This window comes from Rhinolophus hipposideros (genome assembly GCF_964194185.1).
Source record: "Rhinolophus hipposideros genome assembly, chromosome: X".
In the NCBI taxonomy this organism is placed as follows: domain Eukaryota; kingdom Metazoa; phylum Chordata; class Mammalia; order Chiroptera; family Rhinolophidae; genus Rhinolophus; species Rhinolophus hipposideros.
Window position 1 is genome coordinate 119,882,036 of NC_138046.1, and position 24,670 is coordinate 119,906,705.

General features: G+C 41.0%; 1 protein-coding gene across 1 annotated transcript; it reads right to left on the bottom strand.

Moving 5' to 3' along the window:
* Window positions 1-241: 241 nt before the first annotated feature.
* On the bottom strand, window positions 242-23,575 carry TLR7 (toll like receptor 7). The gene is given in 4 exon segments (XM_081043169.1): window positions 242-4,856; window positions 23,016-23,075; window positions 23,078-23,113; window positions 23,457-23,575. Coding segments are annotated over 4 exon segments (3,258 nt in total). The 5' UTR covers window positions 23,472-23,575; the 3' UTR covers window positions 242-1,709.
* Between the last annotated feature and the right edge of the window lie 1,095 nt (window positions 23,576-24,670).

Here is a 24,670-nt window from a genome sequence, read left to right on the forward strand (position 1 = left end):
TCCCTGCCTGGTAACTATAAATAAATACATGCTCTCAGGTCCTCTTTTAGAGTTTACCATCAAAACTATCTAATGTTGATGGACCAAGGTTGCAGTACTCCTAAGTATACAGTCTTAATTAACAAAGCAGTTGGAAAGATCACTGGATAAGGCAATTTTACTTTGGACACCATAGTCTGCAATGCAGATAAAAATATGTCTTAACTCTGGCTGCTATAACAAAATACCATAGACTGGGGGGCTTAAACATCAAACATTTATTTCTCACAGTTCTGGAGGCTGGAAGTCCGAGACCAGAGTGCTGGTATGGTCTGGTTCTGGTGAGGGGCCTCTTCTGGGTGGCAGACTGTTGACTTCTTTTTGTATCCGCACATGGTGGGAAGACAGCAAACTAGTTCTCTGGTTTCTTCTGATAAAGGCACTAATCCCATCATGAAGACTCCACTCTCAGGACCTCATCACCCCATAAAGGCCCCACCTCCTAACAACATCACACTGGGGGTTAGGATTTCAACATACAAATTTTGGGGGGAACATTCAGTCCATACAATATTTAAGCAGGTAAATTATCATCAAAGGTAAAGAGCATCACTTTGTATGAAACCAGATCACTTGAAGTTTTTTCCATTTGTAAGTAGACTATGCCCATCAACGGTAAAGATGCTTCTCACTATTTCCCCATGGAACCCAGCCAGAGGCCCAAGGGAAAGCAGTAAGTGGCACCCAAGCAGCAGCCTCCTGGCAGGTATCAATACTTGGCCTGTGAAGAAGAGGGCGCTAGATGACACTGAGGCAACTCATTGAGGAGTTAACTGGATTTTTTGTTTTTGTTAGATTTTATTAGGGAAGGGGAACAGGACTTTATTGGGGAACAGTGTGTATTTCCAAGACTTTTTATTGGGGAACAGTAGTGTATTTTTTCCCAGGACTCATCAACTCCATCCAAGTCAAGTTGTTGTCCTTTTCAATCTTAGTTGTCGAAGGCGCGGCTCAGCTCTAGGTCCAGTTGCCATTGTGAGTTGCAGGGGGTGCAGCTGACCATCGGTTGAGGGAGTCGAACTGGCAACCTTGTGGTTGAGAGGACATGCTCCAACCAACTGAGCCATGTGTCCACCCGGGAGCTCAGCGGCAGCTCATTGACTTCATTCTAGTTGCAGAGCGTGCAGCTCGTTGGCCCATATGGGAATCGAACTGGCAGCCCCGTCACCCAGAGCTCGCGCTCTAACCAACTGAGCCACCTGTCCGCCCCTTAACTGGGTTTTTAGTTCACTAATTAACTCTGGTATATTTTGATGCCATGTAGACAGACCCTGAGCATTTTTTTACCCTACTTATATACATACCAGTACTTCTTAAGGATGGAAGTGCAGTTCTCCATTTCATGATTCTGTATATATTTAATAATCAATTAAAGAAGAATCAAGAACCCCATCTCTTCTTGCTACCCTTTCCCCAATAGTATTTTATACAGGAGCAGAAAGGAGAGACTCAAGTGCCAATGGAGACATAGAGAGATAAGACAACTCAGTGCATTATTATATAAATCCCATTTTTCCAATTCCTTTGTCATACATTGATGACACCTCTGTGATACTGGCAATCCCAAGTCATGGAGAATTTAAAAACATGCTTGGTGAGACATCTTTGAGAAAATCTAGGCAGCCAAACTTCTCCTTCATTAGTTAGGTAGTCACATTTTGCAAAGAAGACTAGACTGTCTCTTTGAACACCCGGCTATAGGTCACATGATTATCTGTGGCCAGGGCATTTTTCAGACACTGCCAGAAGTATGGATGAGCCTGTGGGTTTGTTGGCCACTCAAGGACAGAACTCCCACAGAGCCTCTTCCGGAGCTGGAGGAACTTGGACTTCTGTAGGGGCTTCTCAAGGAATATCAAGATAATTACATCCACTTTTTCATCCATGAGCCTCTGATGGGACAAGTAAAATGCTATCTTAAAATTTTCAGTCTTTGCATACTTGTCTGTCATCACAAACACGGTCTTCTTGCTAAGCTGTATGCTCTGAGAAAGGTTTTCCAGAACTGGCTGCCCTGGTAACCAGTCCCTTTCCTCAAGACATAAATTAAAATGTTTCTCTCTTGGGTCTTCCAATTTGGCCACCAGCTCATCCAAAACCCACTCTGTTACTGCTGGGTCTTTAGTGTCATATATAATAAAAGCATCATAGCAAGATTCTGGTGATATCAGACGTTGATATCCCTTTATTTTGGCCTTACAAAAATGGTAACTATACCACACATCCCAGAAATAGAGGTGGCTTGCTGTCATAACCACCATCAGAAAAAGAGCTGCCGATGTGGAAAGTGAGAACAGAATCAAGTTAGTCAGATCTAACTCACAGGTATACAGATCCAGAGAGATCACACTTTGGCCCTTGTGTGCTCCTGGCCCCACACAAGTTACATCTGTGGCCAAGTGAGGAATAGTCACCTCTGTATGGTTAACCCACCAGACAAACCACACAGCATCACAGGTGCACAGAAACCGATTATGATGCAAAAGTAACATCTCCAGATTGTTGAGAACGTTTTCTGGAAAGCTAGTCTTTTGGATAATCTGGATTTTATTTGAGCTGAGGTCCAGATATCGCAACTGGAAAGCACCTTGGAGAAAATACTTTGTCAGACACCTGATTTGATTATTGCTAAGAATTAGTTTCTTGAGGCTGCTGGAACAGTTGGATAATCTCTCAGGGACAATCTTCAGCTGGTTGTGGCTGAGGTCCAAAGTTTCTAAATTCTTCAGAGACTGGAGTTTCTCCCAATTGAAAGACGTGAGCCTATTTTTGACCAAAAAGAGAGTCTTTAGATTTGGAGGCATACCATCAAAAACTCCAGAAGGCAAGAAACTCAGGGAATTTGCAGAGATGTCTAATTCCTCTAACTTTATCAGATTCTTGAAGAATTTTAAGTATCTGTTATCACCATCTCTCCATAAAACATCCAAATGATTTCCTCTGAATTCCAGAACTTTAAGAGATTCGCTCTCCATGGTCCTGCTGGTGGAGGTAGAGATGTCATTGTTATTCATCATCAGTTTCTTGAGAACCTTTAGGTTCTTGGTAAAGTTTAGCATGTGAGTAATTCCTTCTGATTGAAAATAATGGCTGTTACTACTTATATCTAGAACTTCCAGTTCGCGTAGCTCATTAAATGCGGTTGAGTAGAGTAAATCAAGCCGGTTGTTAGAGAAATCCAAATACTTCAACTCCACTAAAGGCTGAAATTCACTGCCATTAAGAGTTTGGCCAATGGTATTTCCTGACAAGTTTAGGCATTTGAGGAAAGAAAGATGCTGAAAATCAGAGGACTTGATAAAAAATATATTATTTCTACTTAGGTCCAAAGTCTGTCCATACAAATAACACTCTTCATTAACATGAAAAAAAGAAGGAGACTCTTTGTTCTTGAACCTGCAACTCCTTGCATACTCATCGTATCTGAAATAATGTAATTGTTCAAGGACCTGGGGCCCATGGGCTCCTACAGAAGTTCTGGTGTTAGAACAGAAGCCAACTTCACTTGAATCTCCTGAAGGGGATATTTTATTCATTGAAAGATCTATGACTTTCAATGTTTTAAATTGTTTAAATATGCTGAGGTCAGCGATTTTTATAAAGTTAGTGCCAAGGTCAAGAACTTCAAGATTGGAAAGATTATGTAATGGGGAAAGGTTATAGAGTTGCAGCTCCTTAAAGACATATCCTTGGATCCGCAAAACTTTCAGGTTTTTCAGTGAAGAAAATGCACTTGATAGATTCATAAATGCATGATAGACCTGGAGTTCATAATTGAAAGACAGATCCAGTTGGACAAGGTTGTGAAGCAGATGCAAAAATTTGGCATCCCCAATTTCTTTTGCCAAGTAGTTTTGGGAAAGATCTAGTTCCTTAAGTTTGTTGATGTTTTTAAACCATCTTTGGGGCACATTCTGAAGAGAGTTGCTGTGTAGACGTAAAACTTGTAATTCTGTCAATGCATCAAAAGCCTTTACATGGATCTGTAGGGGAGAATTATTCTCACAGGGTGTACAGGGAAATGGCACATTATAACAACGAGGGCAGTTTCCACTCAGGTCAAGAATTTGCAGTTGACTGAGGTTACTAAAATCATCTTCACGGATCTTTGCAATGATGTTGTTGTAAAGATAGAGTTCTGTTAAAGTCGGTGGCAAAACAGTGGGGACAGCTGTGATATTGTTATCTTTCAGGGAGAGCAATTTTAAATTTAGCAGATTTTGGAAAGCATCTTTTTCAATGAAAAATGAAACATTGCAAGGATTGCGGTAATAACAGTTTTGGCCGAGGTACAGTTTTTCTATGTTGTCCAATTCTGTTAGATTCTCTTTCATGATTGAAAAGATGCTGTTGGCTTCAAGGCTCAGTAGCTGTAAGCTGGGAGGAAGACCCAGAGGTATTTCCAGAAGCTGGTTTCCATCCAGGTAAAGAGATTTTAAAGAAGTGAGTCTACTAAAGCTTCCGGGTTTAATCTGCAGCCTCTCATTGCACATGTTGTCTTTCGGCCCCAGTAGAATAGGTACACAGTTGCATCTAAAATCTATTTCTATCAGCTGGTCCAGCTGGTGGAAGGATGCTGGAGAGATGCTCGGGATGTGGTTAATGGTGAGGGTGAGGTTGGTGGCGTTGGTAGGAATACCTCCAGGAATTTCCTTCAAATGCTTGTCTGTGCAGTCCACAATCACTTGAGTCTCTGGAAGATCCAGTCTGACATCACAGGGCAGAGTTTTAGGAAACCATCTAGCCCCAAGTTTGGAAATCAGGATCATGTTAAAGAGGATAAGAAATTGTCTCTTCAATGTCCACATTGGGAACACCTGAAAGTTTAAGAGAGAATAAATCACCATTCACAAATATAACAAGAATCAAAGTCCAAAATTCCCATTTGCTGCTTTTCTTTTGCTACATTATAAAATAAATAATTCATGTATTTTTGTAACTGTATAAACAGCACCCCCCATCCCACGACTGTATTTGTCAGTTACTGAGGTTCATGATAATTTAGTTACATATTTAGCTTTTAGCATCTTAGCTTTTCAATTACATAGCTTTTTAAGATGGTAGAAATAGTATTTTTTTCTATTCACTGTTATTTAGAATGCTACAATGGAAGAGCCATCAATTAGCTTCCAAAGTCTGAAATTTGCGGGGAGTGAAGAAATGTTAAAGTGCAAGTACATCTGGGAAGAAAAACACATTAAGACTTTAATGCAATTAATGTTTACTTGCTAAGCCTGCTGTGGTACCCATTATAAGAATCTTACACAATATTTGAGCATTTTAATATTTTAAGTAGGGAAACAAAGGAGATACATTATCTCCATTTTACAGATTAAGACATAGCTCAGCGATATTAGCTGATTTGCCCAAGATCACGCAACTCCTGCCATTTTGGCACTGCCAATCTATAACCTGGCTTCACTCTTGGATTGTTTTTGGAAATCATCTCCAATATGATTCTGGGATGAACATTTTCCCAACACATTGGGTTTACATTACATAAACTTGGAAAGGAGAGAGAGTCAGGGCACTGTCTGGGTGACCCCTAACTGGTCAAACAGGATGGATACTTATGGGAATGAAAGGAGGGGAGCTGTTAATAATTATGCCAAGACGATAGGCATAAGCCAAGACTCTGTCAGGCAACCTGGGACATATGGGAACCTACCCTTAACACTGATTCTTGGACATCCAGGTTTAACATGAGAAACACTGGCCGCTGGGGAGACAGACCTTAAAAAGGAATATGGGAAGCACTGAAGAGCTTTGCTAATCACCATATTAACTTGAAGTTGCCCTGCCTTAGAGGGTGGTTGAACCATGGACTACTCTCAAGTTTCAGGATTTCTATCTATATTTTACTGGTTTTAGTTTAACCAGTGCTTATCCGTGGACTGATCCAGCCTGTAAGTCTCCAACAGGCTACTAGCTCAACCAATGTTTTGTCCTCCCAATTGACTGAATCAACCAATCACGTTGATATCTGATACATCAAAGGCCTACTTTCCTTAATTCCTCCAATAGGTAGTAAATCTTTTTGTCTAATGCAATATGGGTCAGAAGGATCTCAAAGAGCTCCTTCACACATCTTTACATGCCTAGAGTTTGTTGTCTTTTTTTTTCTTTCACCAACCTGTCTCTTCCTCCCCATCATTAAAACCATTCACTGAGGCCGGTTGACCTCCTTCATCATCCTTCTTGACATCCTCCTTGCTTTGCCACTTTAGCTGACACAGTCTCAGCTGGGATTATTCCATCTTTGGTCTGCTCCAAAGCCTCATCTTTGTCCCCAGACTTTCATTCTTCCAAACTATCCCATCCATTGAGCTGCCCAAACATTAATCATATTATATTGCTCTCAAATGTGTAAAATGGGTTTCTTTTTCTTTTCTTTTTTACAAAATGAGCCTAACTTTTCATCAAGGCAGCCAGTCTTCCATAAGACTTTGGGCTTCCTGTACCCCCTATCCATTTGTCTGTGCTTACCTGATACAACTCCGCTACCGGCTTCTCTCATTACGAAACCACAGCCCAGCTTGCAGGTCTCTGACTCACAAGTTCCTCCACCTAGAGTAGTCTTCCCTACCCTTTACACCCACCCGAGTTCTAGTTATCCTTTAAGACTATCCTTCTTAATCTGGAGCTCTCAGATCCCTGGGAAGATATGGCAATAGGGCAGGGGGTATAGGAAGCCCTTCGATAAATATGGTATATCTTCCTTGAACATCAATCTTACTCAAAGATTTAGGAAAAACACTCACCACTCAGGGAGGAGGGGTTAAGTCAAGATCGGGGGAAGGGCTTTCAAGGAAGGAAAGGAGAGAAGTAGAGTAACCTATTTGTATGGTCCCTGATAATAAGATCCCAGACCAGCTACGCTTCTGTCAGAAGACGTGATGGGTTCATAAACCCCACCGTCAAAAGGCAATAAGTAATGCTACTAAGAGTGATGCTGCGGACCAGCACGGTAAGTTATCTTACAGAGGCGGGCAAAATGGATAAAAAGACAAACCAGGAAACAGAAGCCCTCTTCCAATCCCACTCCCATGAACTTAGACAAGACCCTGGGAAGAAGTGGGAGGATTCCTGAATTACCTGAGGTAAAAATATGCAGCAGTTGGAACAGTAGTCATCAAACTGAGTTTTCTGGCATATGAGGTCTGACAATTAAGTTCGCAAACTTGCTGCAACGCTGTTGCTAACCTTTTTTGATATCAGAGGGATTATTCATTATGAATTCGTACCAACTGGACAGACAGTTAACCTAGTTTACTATTTGGAAGTGCTGAAAAGACTGCATGAAAAAGTTAGACGACCTGAACTTTTCGCCAACAATTCATGGCTCTTGCATCACGACAATGCACCAGCTCACACGGCACTGTCTGTGAGGGAGTTTTTAGCCAGGAAACAGATAATTATATTGGAACACCCTCCTTACTCACCTGATCTGGCCCCCAATGACTTCTTTCTTTACCTGAAGATAAAGGAAATATTGAAAGGAAGACATTTTGATGACACTCAGGACATCAAGGGTAATAAGACAACAGCTCTGATGGCCATTCCAGAAAGAGTTGCAAAATTGCTTTGAAGGCTGGACTAGGCACTGGCGTCGGTGCATAGCTTCCCAAGGGAAGGACTTCAAAGGTGACCGTAGTGATAGTCAGTGATACATAGTGATACATAGTGAGGGATGTAGCACTTTCTCTAGGATGAGTTCGCAAACTTAATTGTCTGACCTTGTATGCCTAGTTTAAGTATTTTTGTTATGGGGGAAATGGAGGCTCTAAGATTAGTTTAGTTATAGAAAAAAAAAACAGTGGTGTGCTGGTAAGTTTTTAACAACTGGCTTTCTTCCTCTCCCCTGACTCCCAGTCTCTGATTTGTGAAGTCCTGATTTGTGGCACTTGCCAACTCCCATTGTGTAACTACTCCCACCATGGCCAATTTTGAGCTGACCCTGTGGTGGCACTGAATGCAGAGTTGGGAAGAGATGTGCAAAATTGCTCTGGCAAGTCCATATGAGCTGGGTCCAGCAAACCACTGACTGTAATGCACCTGAGACAAAGACTGTGTCATTTCTACCCTTTACACATGGACACATTATAAATTAGAATGAAAAATTAATCAGAGAGCCCTTTTCTTCTTTATTTCTAAGCTTTTTTTGGTACCTGTTTACTTTTCTCCTTCTCTTCTACCACCTCCCTACTCCAATGAACCATTAGCTCTCACCTGGATTACCATACTGGACTCTAAACTGGTCTGTCTCCCTGATTCTCCTTCTCCTCTACAATTCATTCATCAAATTGCATCAGAGCATTCTTCATAAATGAAATTCAAAGTCTTTACCATTGCTTACATCGTGCATGTCATGACTCCAGGCTACCTCTCTGACCTTGAACCATCTTTGCCCTTCTTTGACCACACACCAGACATCTGGCCTGCTTTCTGTTCTGCATTTGAACCAATCGTGGTACTTGCTGTTCCCTCTTCCTAAAATTATCATTTTCTTCCTCTTCCTACAGCCAGGTCATTCTCATCTTTTAGGTGTCTTCTTAAGTGACACATCCTCAGAGAAGTTTTCTTTGACCAATTTCTCTAAACCTCCCCCCCCCATGTATTAATGGTGATAATGACAGTAACATTTGTTGACTTAGGCAGCACTATACGGTGAGCACCATTTGCAGTGTTTTACATGTTAACTCACTTACTTCTCATAAGAACCAGATGAGTTGGCACTACAGGTGCCAAAGGTCCCAAAGCTTTGGAGCTAGATGTGTTTTGTAATTCAGAATTTTTCAGACTTTAGAAGGTAATATGATGTGTGTACCCCATGTTATGCAATACTGGGCCTGGGGCAGCATAATCAAACACACAAAAATTTGTGCAGTAAAGCACAGGATTGTCCACTCTCAGAAGGATAAGAAAAACAAAAAGGAAGTCCTAGCTTATTCAGTTCAGGTCAAGGTTCACCTCCAAATGAGTTCAGATCATGTGTTTGCCATCAGCTGAGTTAGGATCCAGCTTTCAGTTTGGGGATTTTGGAATCACAGACCTTTATTATTATCTCCATTTTACAGATGAGTCAACTGACGCACAGAGAGGTATATGTATTCTGTACTCGACTGCCCTGCTAGATTTCCTTCATAGCCCTTAGCACAATCGAAAATTATTTGCTCATAATTTACTGCTTATGATTTATGTGCTTATTTGTTTAATGTCCATCTGCATGAGAATGTAAGCTTCAAGAGACCAGGGCTTTGTGTGTCCTCATGTAAAACAGTACCTGGCACTTTACTAGTGCTCCATTATGTGTGCTACATGCATGAATGAATGAATAGTGAAATAAAGCAAAATACTTAAAAGAAAGCTCTCCTTGAAGTAGGTTCCCTCAGGCTACACCCCCATTCCCCAGGGTCATGCTCTGTTTCTTCCATTTGCCATGGGATTACTCTGGGGAAAATTTTTTTTTTTAATTTTTATTGGGGAACAGTATGTTTCTCCAGGACCCATCAGCTCCATGTCCAGACGTTTTCAATCTAGTTGTGGAGGAGGGCACAGCTCACTGACCCATGTGGGAATCGAATGGGTGACCTTGGTGTTATGAGCACTGCGCTTGAACCACTGAGCAAACTGGCTGCCCGGGGAAAGAGTTAAGAAGCTCTGCTCTTGTAATGCCCAGTTCAAACCTATCTTCTTCAAGAAGCTTCCTGGTATCAATCCGGACACAAGTAATCACTCCTTCGTCTCATCTCCTATTGCACCAATCACACATGAGGTTGTGAAAAGAACTCCGGATTGAGGGTTGGAAGAACTGGGTCCTAGTCTTGGCTCAGTAATTCACTATCTATGTACACTTCTGAGGCAGGCCCTGTGCTCAGGAGAAGACCCCCCTACAACAAAATGACAGACACAGAAACAACAATATGGGATACAGCAAGGATCCAGACAACCCTCCTGGGCCAAGACAATGGACCTAGACCAGAAAGTTCTCCAACAATTCCTTACGTAGGAATTGTAGTAAGTATTTGTGAGTTTTTTTTTTTTTAATCTGATTTAAAAAAAAAAAAAACTCAGGGGGCCAGCCTGGTGGCTCAGGCAGTTAGAGCTCCATGCTCCTAACTCCGAAGGCTGCCGGTTCGATTCCCACATGGGCCAGTGGGCTCTCAACCACAAGGTTGCCAGTTCAACTCCTCAAGTCCCACAAGGGATGGTGGGCAGCACCCCCTGCAACTAAGATTGAACACGGCACCTTGAGCTGAACTGCTGTTGAGCTCCCAGATGGCTCAGTTGATTGGAGCACATCCTCTCAACCATAAGGTTGCCGGTTCGAATCCTCGAGTCCCACAAGGGATGGTGGGCAGCGCCCCCTGCAACTAGCAATGGCAACTGGACCTGGAGCTGGGCTGCGCCCTTCACAACTAAGACTGAAAGGACAACAACTTGACTTGGAAAAAAAAAGTCCTGGAAGTACACACTGTTCCCCAATAAAGTCCTGTTCCCCTTCCCCAATAAAACCTTTTTTAAAAAAATCAGAATTCCACTCACTCATATTCATTCCTTCATTTGACAAATACTTTTTGAATGCCTACTGGGGGCAGCAGACACAGTCTCTGCCCTTAAAGAGCTCAAAATCTAGTGGAAGAGAGGAAAACTACACAGGATTTAAAATATGGAAAATTAAGTATAGGGCAGTTGAGTACAGAGACATATACCTCCCTGTGCCTCAGTTGACTCATCTGTAAAATGGAGGTAATAATAGAAGTCTGCAATTCCAAAATCTCCAAAATGAAAGCTGGGTCCTAACTCAGCTGATGGCAAACACGACATGATCTGAACTCATTTGGAGGTAAATCTTGACCTGAACTGAATGAACTAGTTCTTCCTGTTTTTTTTTCTTTAGTTCTTTCCAAACACTGACACTTATACACGTGTAACTTAATGGTATGTTTTTCTTATTCCATACGGTGCTTTCTGATTCTCCCAATTAATTCTTTTTATTATCCTCATAGAGTCCAGAGATTGTTATATATCTCCCAATACCATTTTTCTCCCTTTCTCTCATCTCATAGTGAGGATCTCCATTTGTAGCCAGGCATATGGCACTCTGGAAAAAGATTGTATTTCCCAGACTCCTTTGCAGCTAAGCACGGCCATGTGACAAAGTTATAGCCAACGTGAAGTGAGAGTAAGTGAGATGTGCATCTTCTGGGTCATACCCTTAAACAGTAGATCTGTTCCCCTTCCTCCTGTCTATTTCCATCTAGCTTCTTATAATACGGATGTTGTAGCCAGCCATCTTGGATAATGCAAATGAGGAAAATGTGCTAAGGATGATGGACCAATAAGATAGATGATCCAGAGTATCAGGATCCTTGTATGACCTCATAGAGCAAAGCAGAAATAATGGCTCTGAACTGCTGACTTCCAGGAATTTATAAGAAATCATAAAATTGTTATGCTAAGCCATTGTTATTTGGATTTTCTATGGCATTTTTCTATTTCTATTTTTTTTTATTGGAAATTCTATTTCTGTTAGATTTAAACATTGCTTAATTTTAGCCAGTGCAGGATTTAGAACTGGGAAATAAATTGCTCCATAGAGAACTTAAAATATGTGACATTGATGTTGTCAGTTTATGGGTAAGAAAGACTCAGATATTGGGAGTTGTAAAGCTGGTGATCCCTGTTAGTTCCATCCTAAAACACTTTACACAACTATCACCTATACTATCTTCGAAGGCAGAACACCTGCCAACTGCAACTTTTGTTGTCCTAGTTTTATTGAAAGATAATTGATATATAACACTGTATTGGTTTAAAGTGGACAACATAATGATTTAAGGCACACATGTTGTGAAATGATTACCATGATAAGTCTATTTAACATCTATCACCTCAGGTAGTTATAATTTTTCTTTCTGGTGATGAGAAATGTTAAGATCTACTCTCTTAGCAACTATAGTCATCATGCTGTACACTACCGCCCTAGAATGCCAGCTGTGACTTTACTCTTAGGGGAAATGGTTTGGCAATACGGTTGATCCTTAAACAACATGGGCTTGAACTGCATGGGTCCACTTACATGTGAATTTTTTCAATAAATACACAGTTGGCCCTCTATATCCCCAGGTTTTGCATCTGAGGATTCAAACAACCGTGGCTCAAAAACAGTATTTTCCATCTATGGATAGGAATCTGTATGTATAGAGGGCCAAGTGTAGTTCTATGTGGATTTTCAATTGTGCATGGGGTTGGTGCACCTAACTCTTGCATTGCTCCAGGGTCAAGTGTATTCATAATGATGATGTGCATTGATGGCTTCTCATTGTTTTTACCAGTCTCATGGGAAAAATGAACTAGGGCTGTCCTTAGCCAGTCTGTAAGCAGGGATGAAAGGAAATACAGCTTTGGTAAGTGAGGTTTTCTTTGCCTGCAGCTTGAACTCTAAAGTTGATTAAGACGTCCTTAATTTGGGGCCTTGCAAGGTTGAAAAAGCCAACTGCTTTACCCTAAACTAAAGCACATGTAATGGAGAGAGTCAAAGTAGCAGCCTTAAGAGGACATAAGCACATGCTCACATGCGGTTTTCAAGCATTTTCTATGAATCATTTTCTAGCAGACAATGAAAGGCGGACCAATGCAAAGAGTCTGATTAACAGTGCTGCCTCCCCCTTGACTCACGCAGCCTCTGGGGAGTTGATGAAACTGAGAGAGGAGCACTGACAGAATGCAGAATCTTTAGACTTAAAGTTGTCTAGAGCTGCTCTGTCTCATAGGATAGCCACCAGTCACAGGTGCCTATTTAAATTTAAAATAATTAAAAATGCAATTTTCAAATTCACTTTCCCAGTCACACTAACCGTATTTCAAGTGCTCAAGCTACATGAGGCTTGAGGTTATGGTATTTGAGCGTGCAATTATGGAACATTTTTTATTATTGCAGAAAGTTCTATTAGAGAGTGTTGGCCTAGACCAGGGGTTGGCAAACTTTTTCTGTAAAGGGCTGCAGAGTAAATATCTTAGGCAAAATTGAGGATATTATGTGGGTGCTTAAATAACATTTAGAATGTAACTAAAGTCATAAAAACCATTTTTAGCTCACAAGCCATACAAAAGCAGGTAGCCGGACAGATTTGGCCCACAGGCTGTAGTTTGCAGTCCCCTGGTCTAGAAAAAATCTTAGGCTGTGTTATGCTTATACATGGAATGAATTGTAAAAAAATTCAACCCAAGACTGCGAAATATTAGGTTTGGTGCAAAAGTAATTGCGGTTGTTGCAATTATTTTTAACCTTTTAAACCGCAATTACTTTTGCACCAACCTAATAGTAGAAGAAATTATATTGTCTGCAAAGCCTGTAAGTCAGTTTACATGCCACTAACTTCAACCAATAGCGAGTCTTCCAAGTGCCACAGAAGATTCACATTGAATGATCACAAATACTAAAGTTTTTCCAAAGATCAGAGTTTTAATAAGGGCACGAAAAGAAACCAGGAGGGCTTGGTGCCTCTAAAAGAAGGGTTGAAGTGGGAAGAGTGCTACAGAAGGAAAGGAGAGGGTGTCGGAGGAAGCTCGTGGAAAGTGGAGCTGCAGAAGGACTCCTACACAATCTGCTTTCTCAGAAAAACTGTTTCCTTGAACCTGAAACCCCAGTGAGAGCACGGAGCTCATTTGTCTCTCCTGGGAGCAAGAACAGCCAAAATGGGACTGTTGTTGGCCTATGCTCAATAGTTGAGCCCCAGCCCAGTTGGCCCTTGGAATGCTATCCACCAGACCAGACGTCTTGGCTTTCCACGCCAGCTGCCCTGGAAACCCAGAACTCAGATACCAGCAAGTTTGCATTCCAAGATCCATGCCAAAGAGACGATTAACTGCAACGAGATAGTTGGGCTCTGATCGAGCAAGTGAGGAAAAAAACCTGACTCAATGAACGAAGCCTTTCTACATTTGTTATTTAAAGAGAAATAATACCTGTGAGGCTTCCAAACTTAAAAGATATTCTTGAGAAAATGATTGAAAAATGTTAAAGGATCCTTTACTCCAATGGAAATTTCCTTAAGTGTGAACATTTCCCCTTTCAAACCATTGGGAATGACCTGCTTCAGATGGAAGCTGGGACCTTAGCTTCGACCAACGTTATTTTTAAATGTAAGAGTTCATTCAGTAGTGAGCCAGGTCTATTTTGTCATTTGATACAAATAATCCACGCTATTTTGTTTTGCTTGTGTTTTTGGCAATGATCGCCGAAGGCATGCGTCTTTCAGAAACGTGATTTGTAAAATAGCATAATACAGCATGACACAGGCCCAGCTTTGGTAATGAATCATAGCTAATTACACATGCAAACACACTGGGTAAATTTGGATGCTCAATTAGTGAGCTAATTATGGTAAATATGGGGATGTGTGATTTTGTATGCACAGGTGCTCTATTCTTTCAGCAAATCATCTCTTTTTGTTAAAATGGAAAATGTAGAATTCACATGGAACAGTCATCAGTCATTTGTGTTTTTGTTTTTTGTAAGGGCTGCTTTTTATCATGTATTTTGTTATGTGCCAGATGCTGAGCTAGACACACTGTTTATATTACATCACCAAGCCCTGACAATGAAGTCAAAGAATATATAAATATTCCCGTTTTATTCATGAGGAAGCAGAGATTACAGGGACAATTTTGAACCAAGATTCAACCTCCCTGTTGACCAATCATCTGCATGTTATTTCATATAGTGACAGCCAGTACACTTGATAGAATGTCTGTTTGCATCGTGGTGAATTTCCTTCCCAGTGAAAGGATTCTTGGCACTGTAATATTTTGATATTGGGCCAATCAGAGTTCTTAGAAGAAAAAGTTACAAATATTTAAAAAGTATCTTATGAGTTGAGTGGGACCACCTTAAGGGAAAAAGAGAGGAGACTTTTTAGGTGATACATTTCTTATGAATCACATCTGATGTCCAGCAACACTATCTATGCTAGGAGTTTATGACCTTGTAAATTTAATGGCATGCTGAGCTTTACCTTCGTAATAAAGAATTTCATGCTCACATAATCATTCAACAAATATCACTGGGAACATACTGCATGCAAGGCACCGTGCTAGACAAAGTAGGGGAACGATAATGAGTCACATACCATTCCTGCCCAATTACGAACCAAATTCCTCTGCTGCTACATCTCAGAAGCTGTGTGTGTCTCTTGCACCCAGGCCTCTGCTGCCAGGAAATCCATGGCAGAAACAAGAAGATGCAAGACAAGGGCCAGTCAGGCCTAAAGGTGATGTGCCTGCCCACTATTCAGACAACAGTTTGAATAAACAACCCTTCAAAGTGGCAGAACGTATTCCCTTAGATGCACCATCTTTGTGGAAGGACTCGGGGCTGTATTCGGAATTGAATTCTCCTGATTTTAGATCCCTATTAGATTCCCACCAGAATGTCTGTGGTTGTGGAGCTGTGATGACTAATAGGAAAACACATTTACCAAGAAGTTTCTAACTTCCTGCTTTGCAGACAGTATTTTTATGTTCAAGATTTGGCAAGTTTGTAATAGATGTATGGATGCACTCCAAGGAGTTAGAAGGACAGATGGCAAGAGTGAGGAAGTGAGGTTAAATGGTTTGCATCTTGCAAGGAGTTACAGGAAGACCAGGATTAGTCTGACTTCTCATGTTTATTTTTTCTGGGGGTTACCACCCTGTGAACTGAAAGCCAGATCAGGAATCAGACACTCTGTCTAATGCAGAGCTACCGTATGAATTCTCCTCAACCTTGACTTTCTCACCTACACACTGTGGGGTTGAGCTAACTGACCTCAACACTCCTTTTCTACTGCAGTTATTCTATTATTCTGAGGGTTGGCCCAGAGCCCTCTGAAACTTATCAGTCGGGAGTCTTCCGAGACCCCAGAACCTCAGTCTGCCGATGTTTCAAACTGGTCTAGGCAAAGCTTCCAACCACTATGAACGTAAGGATTTCACAGAAAGGGAGAGGAAAAAAACCTAGTACATCTTTTTATATTAATAAACATTGCATGTCTTCAGATAAAATTATTTTATTAGTTTTATTCAGCTCTCTGAAATAGTAAGAATGGGAACAACTCAATGATGATCCCTCAATTTGGGGAATTGGTTACAAATGGAAAACCACCAATAGTGGAATACTGAATACATCTTTGAAAAAATATAGAAGAGCTATAGGTATTGTCATGAAAAGCTGTGCAAGATATACTATTAAGCTGCAAGACATTAAAATGAATTTTTAAAGCACTATCACAATAACATATAGTATATAATCCCTTTATGATGTGTGTACCTATATGTACATGTGTATATATATATATATGTGTGTATATATATATATATATATATATATAATATATTTGATTTGTATTTGCAGAGAAAATCATGGAAGAACACATTAGAAACTTAACAGTGATTTCTTCTCGGCAGTGGTAAGAAGGGGCCTTTGCTGGGTAGGAAAGAAGGACTTCTATATGCTTCTCTACTCTTGAGGTTTTCTTTTTTTATGAAGAGTATGTGTTGTTTTTATTTAAACATTCTAAAAATTACAGATGCAGTAATACAACCTCATTGTAACAATGTGGAAGGAAATTGTGAAAAATGAAAAATTCAACAAGTATTTATTGATAGCTGCTATGTGTCAGGTACCTGCTTCTAAGTGTTGCGTCACACCAGTGGACCAAATAGAAAAGATTCCTGCTCTTTTGTAGCTCATGTTCTTCAAATAATAAACTCAAAAATATATAACTGTAATAAATTATGAGATGTTAAGTGATAAGTGTTATGGAAAAAGAAGTGGGGCAGGGTGAAGGGGATCAGGAATGCAAGATGGCTATGTGACTATAAATCAGGTGGCTTGGGTGGGCATCATTGAGAAGGTGACATCTGAGCAAAGATTTCAAGGAAAGGAGGAAGGTGGCCATGCAGATCTACCTAGGGGAGAAGCATTCAGGGCAGAAGGAAGAGCCTAAAACAAAGGCCTCAAGGTGGAAATATGCTGCAACATTCATGAACATGGCAACAGGGCTGCTGTAGCTGGAACAGGGAGAGGAGAAGAATGATATGAGATGAAGTCAAAGAGGGAGGGCCCCCAGCCCTCCTGCCAAGTACCAAGGGCCTTGTCAGCCATTCCAAGGATGGTGGCTTTTACTCTGAGTGGCATGAGGATCCACTGCAAGTTTTTGAGCTGAGGAGTCAGCTGACTTAGATTTTAGAAGGATCATACTGGTTGCTGCGTTGAGAAGAGACAATGAGGGGCAGGGGTAGAAGCATGGAGACCAGTCAAGAGGCTAATAAAATAATTCAAGCAAAAGACCCAGCTGGCAGGAACGGATGGAAGTGGTGAGAACTTGCCAAATCCTGGATATGTTTTAAGGTGAAGCCAAATAAAATATGACTTCAAAGTTCTTGGAAGAATGTGAGGAGCGGGATTAGAGACAGCAAATATTTCTGGGAAGTTTCCTAGCGGGGGTGAGGCGGGGGGTACAAAGACCCTGGCAGGCATTCATAGGGACAGTAGCATCGAGAGAATTTACTTTAGGAAGGCAGAAATAACAGCATGTTGTAATGCTGGTGAAAATGACACACTTCAGGTCATGAAAGTAAAACAAATGCAAAAAAACATTAATAATAATGATGATGATGATGTAGGAGAGAAAGGAGAGAAGGCTGGAGCACTGACCCCAAGTAAGCGAGCAGGAAGGAGACACAGTGCACTAGTGGGGCGGTTGGCCTCAGCTAGGAATATAGAAATTTCATCCTTAACGTAAGAGTCCACAAATTTGTTGACACATCTCCCATCCTCCTTTGAACCTGGGCAGGCTTTTGTGAGTGCTTTGAAGGACAGCATCAGAAGAAGTGATGCTGCTGGACTTCCAAGGCTAGGATGGAAAAGGTGATAGAGTTTCCACCTCACCTCACACTCGCCCTCTCTCCATCTCTCACTTTCTCTCTCTCTCCAGTTGCTTTGGAGTCCTGAGCCACCAGCCTTGTAAGAAGTCTGGTTACACATCGGCCGCCATATTGGAGAGACCACATGGAGACAGAGACACCTGAGCAGCCCCCGCTGCTCCAGCCCACAGCTGTTGAGTCTCCCAGCCCAGGCAGCAGACCTCAGAGAGTGAGTCTTCAGGTGAGTCCAACCTCCAGGCATTGACTGCAACTGCATGAGAGACCCAGCACCAGAGCCACCTAACTGAGCCCAGTCAACCTCTGGACCCACGACACATACCAGCGTATGGTTTTTGTTTAAAGTTATGTATTTTGGGGTGATCTGTTACGCAGTGATAGCTAACTGGATAGGAGGTCATGCAGGACATATATGTCCAAAAGTTCTGGGTGGGTACACAATGAGAAGGAAACATGTAGAAGTTCTTTCCAATTGCCGCCATGCTCCCAGAGAAGTAGGAAGTAAGGTTAGCAGCTAAGAGTGAGGAGACAGCAGGAGGTGCTGAAGGTTCAAAGAGAGAGAAGGTGAAGAGAGAACTCTAGGAGGGTCAGGGAACCACTGGATGAGGAAGTCGAGTGTAATTACCTGGTGGCAATAAGGAACCCCCCCAAAAACTCCTCACCTTTCTGTATTTAATTTGCATTCCCCCTTCTAGTCTTTATCATACATTCTTTGCCTAGCCATTATCTGGTTAGATTTAATTATTAATACTTTCTGCAAAAGTCTTCACAAATGGAAATTCATCTTGAGATGAGAGGAGGAACCCTTACTGTTATACTCAGTTAAGAGAGAATTTCCTCTTCTCCTTCCTCTGCTCATTCACCTAACCAAGCAGTCAGAAGGCCAGCATACTGGGCAACCCCTGTGGGCTACCCTGTGCCAAGCTTCAGGGGACACCTCCATGCACTCAGCTGCTCCTCTGATATCTTTTCTAGATCACAGAGCAGATAAAAGCCAAGTTGCCTGAGTTGAAAAAGAAGTATTGGCATATGTACTTCTGGTGGAGGGAGTCCCGTGAACCAACTGGGGAAACAAGGGATTATGTCATGGCGGGGAGCGGCAGGTGGATGAGCTCGGTTGACCTCGAAGTGATGGCTGGCTGGAGAATAATAAGAAGGGACATAGAAGAGGTGAGGAGTGGGGGAGCAATTGTTGGAAACCCTTACATTTGAATTCACTAATCTTTTGCCATGTAGATCTGGAACTGAATTGCTGGATAAGTAGATGTGTATTATTTACATCCCCAAGGGGCCAACCAAGCACTGTGAATAAGGGAAGTTACTTAAGTGCTATTTGTTTTATAGACCAAGCCTGCACTGGAAATTTCCCTAATAGATTTATAACCAAATACCCTCTTTTTGAAAATTTTGAAATACTTCTAATTATAGTCTAATCTCTGTAAACTGTAACTACCACAAATGCCAAAATCTTATTATACAACAAAAAAATTTAAGTACAAGAATATTACCCACTTATATCGAAAAAACTTTTAATCATTTACTTCCTACGATTTTAGCTCAACAGACTTAGTTTTCAAAATATAAGAATAAAATGATATAGTCTTACATAAATTAGGAATTCAACGACTATTATGCATCACAACAGGTACCAAAGACCATATGATTTTAAAACTTATTTGACTTTATACCCTATTGCCTTGTTTTCCATAAACCATGAGTGGCACTTTTTCCTGTAAGAGACAGTTAATAAATATTTTATGCTTTGTAGGCAATATGGTCTCTGTCACAACTACTCCACCCTTTGAGTAGTTTGCCTTGTAGTGCAAAAGCAGTTATAGTCGATATAGCAACAAATACACAAACAATGAAACTATCTATGGACACTAAAATTCGATTTTAATATAACTTTTGCACGTCAAGAAATAGTATTCTTCCTTTGACTTTTTCAATCATTTAACAACATGAAAAACATTCTTACCTTGTGGGCTGTACAAAAACTGGTGACAGGCTGGATATGGCCCACAGTCATAATTTGCCAACCTCAGCCCTAAACTTTGGGGGGCTTCTAAGATATAAATGATCTATTCTTGGGGTACACAGGCCTCAGATGGCACCACTCATTCTAAAAGCCCATGATACCAAAACTAGATTTCATACCTGATCTAATTGCAGTTTAAACCTCTCCCAGAAACATCTTAACCAGTCTGGAAATTTCTGGTCAAGCACCAGTAATCTGTTACGTAGGCCCTCTCCACCCCACCACCCCCCCAGAGAAAGAAGAGTGATCTGCATGATAAAAACCCTTCTGGTTCTCTTCCCCCAAAGGAAAGACATGTAAACCCAAGAATAATCCTGCCTTTTCTTTTGTTACTATGTAGCTCCCTTGTCCTGCCCTTCTTCCAATAAAACTTCTCATTTTGTATAACCCCTGGGAGAACTCTTCTAGTTACTGGATGGGGTGCTGACTGAGTCACGAATCACTTAATTAAAGCCAATTAGATCTTCAAATTTACTCGGTTGAATTTTGTTTTTTAACAAAAGACACTGGTTGGTTAATCTGTAATTATCGTTTTTAATTTCAGCACCATCTTCCAAATTTTTAAATAATCAGAACTGATTAATTTAGTCAGTGGATTCCTTATTACCCCTTGGTTTAGCCATGAAGAAATTTGCTATAGTTAAGAGCAGAATAATGTTTTTATTTTGAAAATTGCTTAGCTACTGTTACATTTCGACATGTTTCCTTCTAGTACTGATTTCCCCATTCCTGTATCTATTTCACATAGTGAGAAACATTTTTAGAACTAGCTGGGTGGGGCTTTGTCAGTGCAAAGACTTGATTTAAATTTTTTGTTCTGCCACTTAAGAGCTCTCTCTGATGAATCACTTTACCTTTTGAGCCTCAGATTTCTCTACTGTAAAATGGTTAGAATGCAGGGCTCTTTTGTGAAACTATTAAGAAAAATAGGTGACACATTTGTTCATGTAAACCATCATCACAGATTAACCAACCTTTAGTTAGCATCTAGCACATGCACTAAAAACATCAGGAATAAATGATACTTACCAATTTCTAGCTTGTTTTCATTACCATTATATCATGAGTATTATGTTGTTCAGCATTATTTTTAAAAATGATTTGATGGTTACATAATATTCCATTTAATGGGTAGATCACAGTGAATGAACCCTTCCCCAACATGGGACATGAGAGATTCTCTTTGCCTTGCTGCACAGACTATCTTTGTAAATAGTTTGCCATATCCCTGATCGTTTCTTTAAGAAGAGTTTCTAGAAGTGGAGTTTCCATATCAAAAGATCAGAACTATAACTATTAATCAGGTTGAATAATTTTCCTGTGCTTTTTTTTCATGTCTCATAAAAGATCTACCAACTTCTCCTTTTGTCTTAAGAAGTAAGATAATCAAAGCCCCCAGTTACTGTGTACCTCCTGGGTAACTATGTTCCAGGCTTGGTCTAGGTAGAGCACAGGGGTCTCCAACATGGCTCCCGAAGTCAGGTGCCAGTCAAGACCACTCAAGCTCCTTAACCTCTCGAAGCTCCAGATCCCTCATCAGTGCCTCCCAAGCCTGCTTTGGAAGCCGAAATAGGATCACAGACATCAAGTCCTCAGCATGAGGCTTGACATATAGTAAGTGGTCAATAAGTGTGAGCTCTCTTAATTAGTACCAATCTTATCGTGCCATCCTTCAAGGGGCGAAGGCAGATGCAAAATGGATTTGCATAAAAATAGACATCTGAGTATCTAGGAAACGAAACTCTAAGAAGTTGTTTCCTCTGTCACATAGTACCCCCATGGTTAACTATTCATTAGACTTTAGACACAAAATGAGCCTTGGTGTCAACGTTCAGATTTAGAAGCTAGTGTGGGTTTCTGGTGAATGTGCTCTATCATGTCTGATTTGGGTGACAAAATAATTTCAGAAAAAAAGCCACTGATGACTTTTGCTGATTAATATTTGGCATACCCAATAACTCGCACTGCTTGCAAAGGACTTGAACATACAGTCTGTCATTTGAGCCTCACAATGGCCCTACAATGCAACTGGAGATGCATTATAATACTCATTTTATAGCCAGAGAAATTGAGTTTCAGAGGGCTTGGGTGATAAGCCCAAGGTCCCCCAGCTAGTGACAGACCAGCACTGACAAAGACTCACTGCTTAACTAAACTTCAGTCAGGCTCCTCTAAGCGACTTTTGGGTATCTGTGCCCATCTGTCTAGTTGTAGCATGAATCCTGCTAAGTCAGTTTAACGAGAATTCCTCACCCTTGATGTCTGATCACCCTTGACCTCTGGTCAAAGACCTCAAAGATGAGTCCCCTGCCACCCCCGAAGTGATGTCTGATCTCCTTGTCCTGTTTTCAGCAAGAGTCTTGGTAAATAAGTTCATGCTGCATCCTCCCAGCCTTGAGGTTTCCTCCTAGTAATTTTCCATCCACCAACCCTCACTCTGCTCATCAGCTGTAAATCCCCACTTGTCCTTGCTGTATTTGGAAGTGAGCCCGGTTCTATACAGAGTTCTCTTTTCCCCTACTGCAATAGTTCCTGAACAAAATCTGTTTTTCCATCTTTCACTACTACCGTCCAGCTCTGGTTTTCTTTGATAGCATGCAAGCCCAGGTTTCCTGCAATCCTGGTCCTATGTGCTCCCCTATAGCATACTTGTTCAGATGACACCATACACTGGAAAGGCACGAAGTAACTTCAGTGATTTATAGGGTTTGAAAGCCAAAAACACAGAGTGAAAAAATTGGACCCACAGAAACTATTTTCCCAGTTCAAACATCAGTCCCTCCTCACTGCAGCACATGTTTATTCTTGTAGGCAATTGGACAGAGCATTGGCTAATCTGGAATTATGAAATACCTTAATGATTCATCATGATTATGAATTATCACAAAGAACTTTCCACCAGCAAATAACCAAAGTGCAGATTCTTAAACATCGCTCTTGCCAGCTGGTTTCAGTTCTTTTCTCAAAGGTTACAGATAAAACTTTTTAGGGATCTCTTAGCTGTTCTTACCATTTTTAGTCTTCTTCCAAAATGGACAGAGGTCTGGTTGAAGAGAGCAGAGCAAGAGAGGCAGCAAAGTCAGCCAGAGATGGGCCCCATAGCATCAACTAAAATAAAGAGAAAACATCAAACTTTACATTTCAAAACCACAAAGTATTGTAGCTTCAGAACAGGCTGGGAACATTGCTTTAAAAGGTGCTGTTGAAAACACCTATTAATAGTATTCACTTCCTCAAACTTATACAGATTAGAGACACACTCCAGAAAACCATTTCTAATATTAAAAGTCTGACTTTATCTTCGAAGAACTGACATTTTACACTACCAAAATTCTTCTTTAGAGTCTAAAAAGCATGATTTGGGTTCCCTCTCACCCTTCCCTGCTTCCTGAGAACAGCTCATACATATAGTTACTTAAATCATCTCAATTTGTCCCGATGTTTAAAATACCTTTATTGATTGCATGGAGCGATTCTATATCTGGAGTCTTCTGAGATGAAGAGATAGATGCCTGGGCTCTAGGAGGTGTAGAGTCCCAGAGCCTCCAGGCTGCTAGCCCTGGAGTTTTCAAGTGCAAAGACAAGGTTGGCGGGTGGGAGGAGGAGCGTGACTTTCCAAGCCACCCAGCACACGAGGTTTGCAGAAACACCAGGTTCCTCTTATTTGTACCACCGTAACTGGGGCAAGGTCTCGTCTAAATCCAGACCACATGCTGGACTGATCTTCCTTTTTCACAGGAGAGTTTCTCAGCCTCAGCACTACTGACATTTTTGGTGCGGCCATTCTTTGTTGCATTGTAGGATGTTTAGCAGCATCCCTGACCCTTACCCACTGGATGCCAGTGGCATTACCCCTTCCAGTTGTCATAATCACAGATGTCTCCAGACAATTCACAATATCCCCTGGGGGGCAAAAGTGCTGCAGGTTGAGAACAGCTGTTCCACAGAAATCTTAGAGACATGTTTAAATTGACCTTGTTCTGTTTTGGACCCAGCTGAAAGGGACTGTGGGTTTTAAGCAGTGGCAAAGCTTCCAGTTGGTTCACTCATGTTGGTTAAAAGAGGTCAGCTGTACTTGTAGTCTAGTGTTATATAAAGACTTGCTTCTCAAAGTGGGGTCCCCAAGATAATTCTTCCCTTCCTAATTATTGGGGCCTTTTGTAGGTAAAGTCACAATATCAATAGTTATGTTTTAAAGTTCTTTAGTTCATCTAGTTGACCTGGAGAGATTTTTGAAAAATGAAGTTTGGCATGGGGGAAATCAGCTGATAATGATCAGGGTTAATATACTGAATTGAAAAGCCACTGGTGCCCCAGATCCACACTGTTTTAACTGCTTTTTATGTATTATCTCATTAAATACTAAAAAAGAAGTAAACATCTTATTATCCTTTTTTCTTCTTTTTTTCTTTTTCTACAAGCAATGGAATTAATGCAGAAAAAAATAATGGACTTTCTTCAGGTCATATACCATGTAAGTGATATTCACACAGGCAGTAAAATTCAATCACCTTATCAAACCACTTTGCTATGGCAACCATTTGTTAAAATCAGTAGCCTTCTCACATATAAACAATAATTGATCCAGATTGGTACTAGAAGCAGAGATCCCATTGAAAACAGTAACAGAACTATGAAATACTTGGGAAGAAAATTGACACGAAA